The sequence below is a fragment of the Camellia sinensis genome, chromosome 13 (assembly GCF_055761805.1).
Source record: "Camellia sinensis isolate YWXY chromosome 13, ASM5576180v1, whole genome shotgun sequence".
In the NCBI taxonomy this organism is placed as follows: Eukaryota; Viridiplantae; Streptophyta; class Magnoliopsida; order Ericales; family Theaceae; genus Camellia; species Camellia sinensis.
Window position 1 is genome coordinate 62,869,002 of NC_138973.1, and position 2,111 is coordinate 62,871,112.

General features: G+C 33.3%; 1 protein-coding gene across 1 annotated transcript; it reads right to left on the reverse strand.

Annotated features, from left to right (window-relative positions):
- Positions 1-825: 825 nt before the first annotated feature.
- On the reverse strand, positions 826-1,380 carry LOC114320873 (pectinesterase inhibitor 10). The gene has a single exon (XM_028267947.2). The coding sequence runs from the start codon at positions 1,378-1,380 to the stop codon at positions 826-828; it is 555 nt and encodes a 184-aa protein (XP_028123748.2).
- Between the last annotated feature and the right edge of the window lie 731 nt (positions 1,381-2,111).

The following is a 2,111-nucleotide window of genomic DNA, read 5'->3' on the forward strand; positions in this document are numbered from 1 at the left end:
TCAAGGTTTTATTGACAATCAGACGCTTCCGTTTAACTGTTCATCGATGGATTCAGGTATGTCATTTTGTCTTGATTTCTTGATAATACACATGGTAAATGATCCAAAGTGTAAGGTTTATGTTCTGAAATTTATATTTACAGGAAAATGGCCAAACATAAAGGGAGCAAAGTATAATTTATCCATATGTATAATATTGGTAAATTTATACTCATGAAAGGAAGCGTATCGGGAAGAAGAGAAACAACAAGATCAAAGCACGATTAAATGTATGTTTTGCTTGTTCTCGAAAAACAAAAAATGATTGAACCACGAGCAGATTGGTATTAGTGATTTTGTTTCTAACAACGTACAATATTGAGAAAACTCTTTTTTATTAATCAAATATAAAATGTATTGTCCTAAGGCTTACATATATATATATATATATATACTAAAATAATTCTTACTAATTAAGAAAATCTGAAAAAGAAAAAAATATATTTTTGCTAGTCAAGGATATTTTAAAAATATATATATTAATTCTTGTAAAAGAAAAAACGTAAAATAGAAAAAATAAATTAGGAAATATAACAATTTTATAATATTCTATACTAAGCTGGAATATTTATAATTAAATATTTTCCAGTAAATATAAAATAAAATTATATAATAGTCGTAAATTTTGTTTCCCTTAATTTTTCGTTTCTCTATGTATATTCCTTCTCAAATACTAAAACACCATTGAGCTATAAATGTGGAATAGAATACGATTCTACTAGTTTCTCCTCTTTATTTAGGAACAAATGTTACACGCACATAAAATTATGAATCTGAGTCACACATTTATGGTGAGGTTGTCTGGGGACCTGTACCATAGCTGCTGATAAAAGCCAAGGCATTACTAGCCAATTGCTCAACGTTCAAAACTTGCGTCCCGACTTTAGTCTTGACTTGCCCACTTGCTTTCTTAGAAATGCCATCAAAGCAAGTACCAAAATCTGTCAATGCAGCACTAACAAAAGTCTGAATATCATTTACTTCTCTACCAAAGTTGGGGTCTCCAAAATTAGTATTAGCTATCTCTTTCAAGGAACGGCTGAGCTCATCCACTGAGTCGCCCGATAGTTCGACACAGTCAGCTAGGGCTGAAGCCTCCACGGGGCTCAGGCCCGGACTCTTTGACAGCTTTGTCACGAAATCTGAGGCTGATTGGGCGGCTGAGAGGGTAACAGAGATGGCAAAGGTGGCTAAGTTTTTGCGGCTAGTTTTGATTTTGTGCGCAAAGATTGAGAGGGAGTCGTAGCATAATTGAGGGTACAAGGTGATGGTACATGATTTTTTGATGAAGTCTGTGTTTGCATTTGTGGGTATTGGCTTATTGGCTAAGCAAGAGGGCATGTAGGCAGTGAATTGAAGGAGAATGAAAAGAGTTGTTAGTGCATGGGAAAGAAATGAACCTTCCATCTCTCTCTCTCTCTGTGCAAGATTGATGGGTTAAGTTGGGAACTACGAAGAAGTCAAGGAGGGTAGGACTCGATTTATAGGATGGCTGAAGGGTAAGCTATTAATTAGTTTCTCTAGTTCTGTTATAATTTTAAATTGTGATGCTATATGCATTAATTGTTATATTAAATTTGGACTATCAAATTTTCTTGTAAATTTTTTAAGCGTGTAATCCTAATCTTCTCTCTCTCACTCACTTTAATCTGATTATTAAACATGTAGGCTCTAACATTATAACATTATAATAGTGTCACACACTGCCTTGTTTAAAATACTTATTATTCAATTGAAATTTTTTAAAATTTTTTACAAATCTAGTTATGTGATTTTCTTTTTCTATGTTACTTTTTATTTAATTTTCATTCTATTTTTTGTAATCCAGCTTTAATAGAGGATAGAGTTGAACCTCCCACAATCAAAAATATTTAAAAAATGAGAAAAAAAACAAGTTGAAAAATAATTTTTTAAACGAAAAAGCTTAATCCGCAAACCGTCTGCAACCGTTCGCACATCCGTGAACCCTATCCTCACAAACCACAATCTGCATTGCGGGCGATTGCGGGTTCAATTTTTTTCAACCCGCAAACATGTGGGCGGGTCCAAACCGCAAATTGAATCGTCAAAAA

Excerpts from the sequence above, each read along its gene's own strand:
- LOC114320873 (XM_028267947.2), bottom strand. The coding sequence starts at position 1,380 with ATGCCCTCTTGCTTAGCCAATAAGCCAATACCCACAAATGCAAACACA.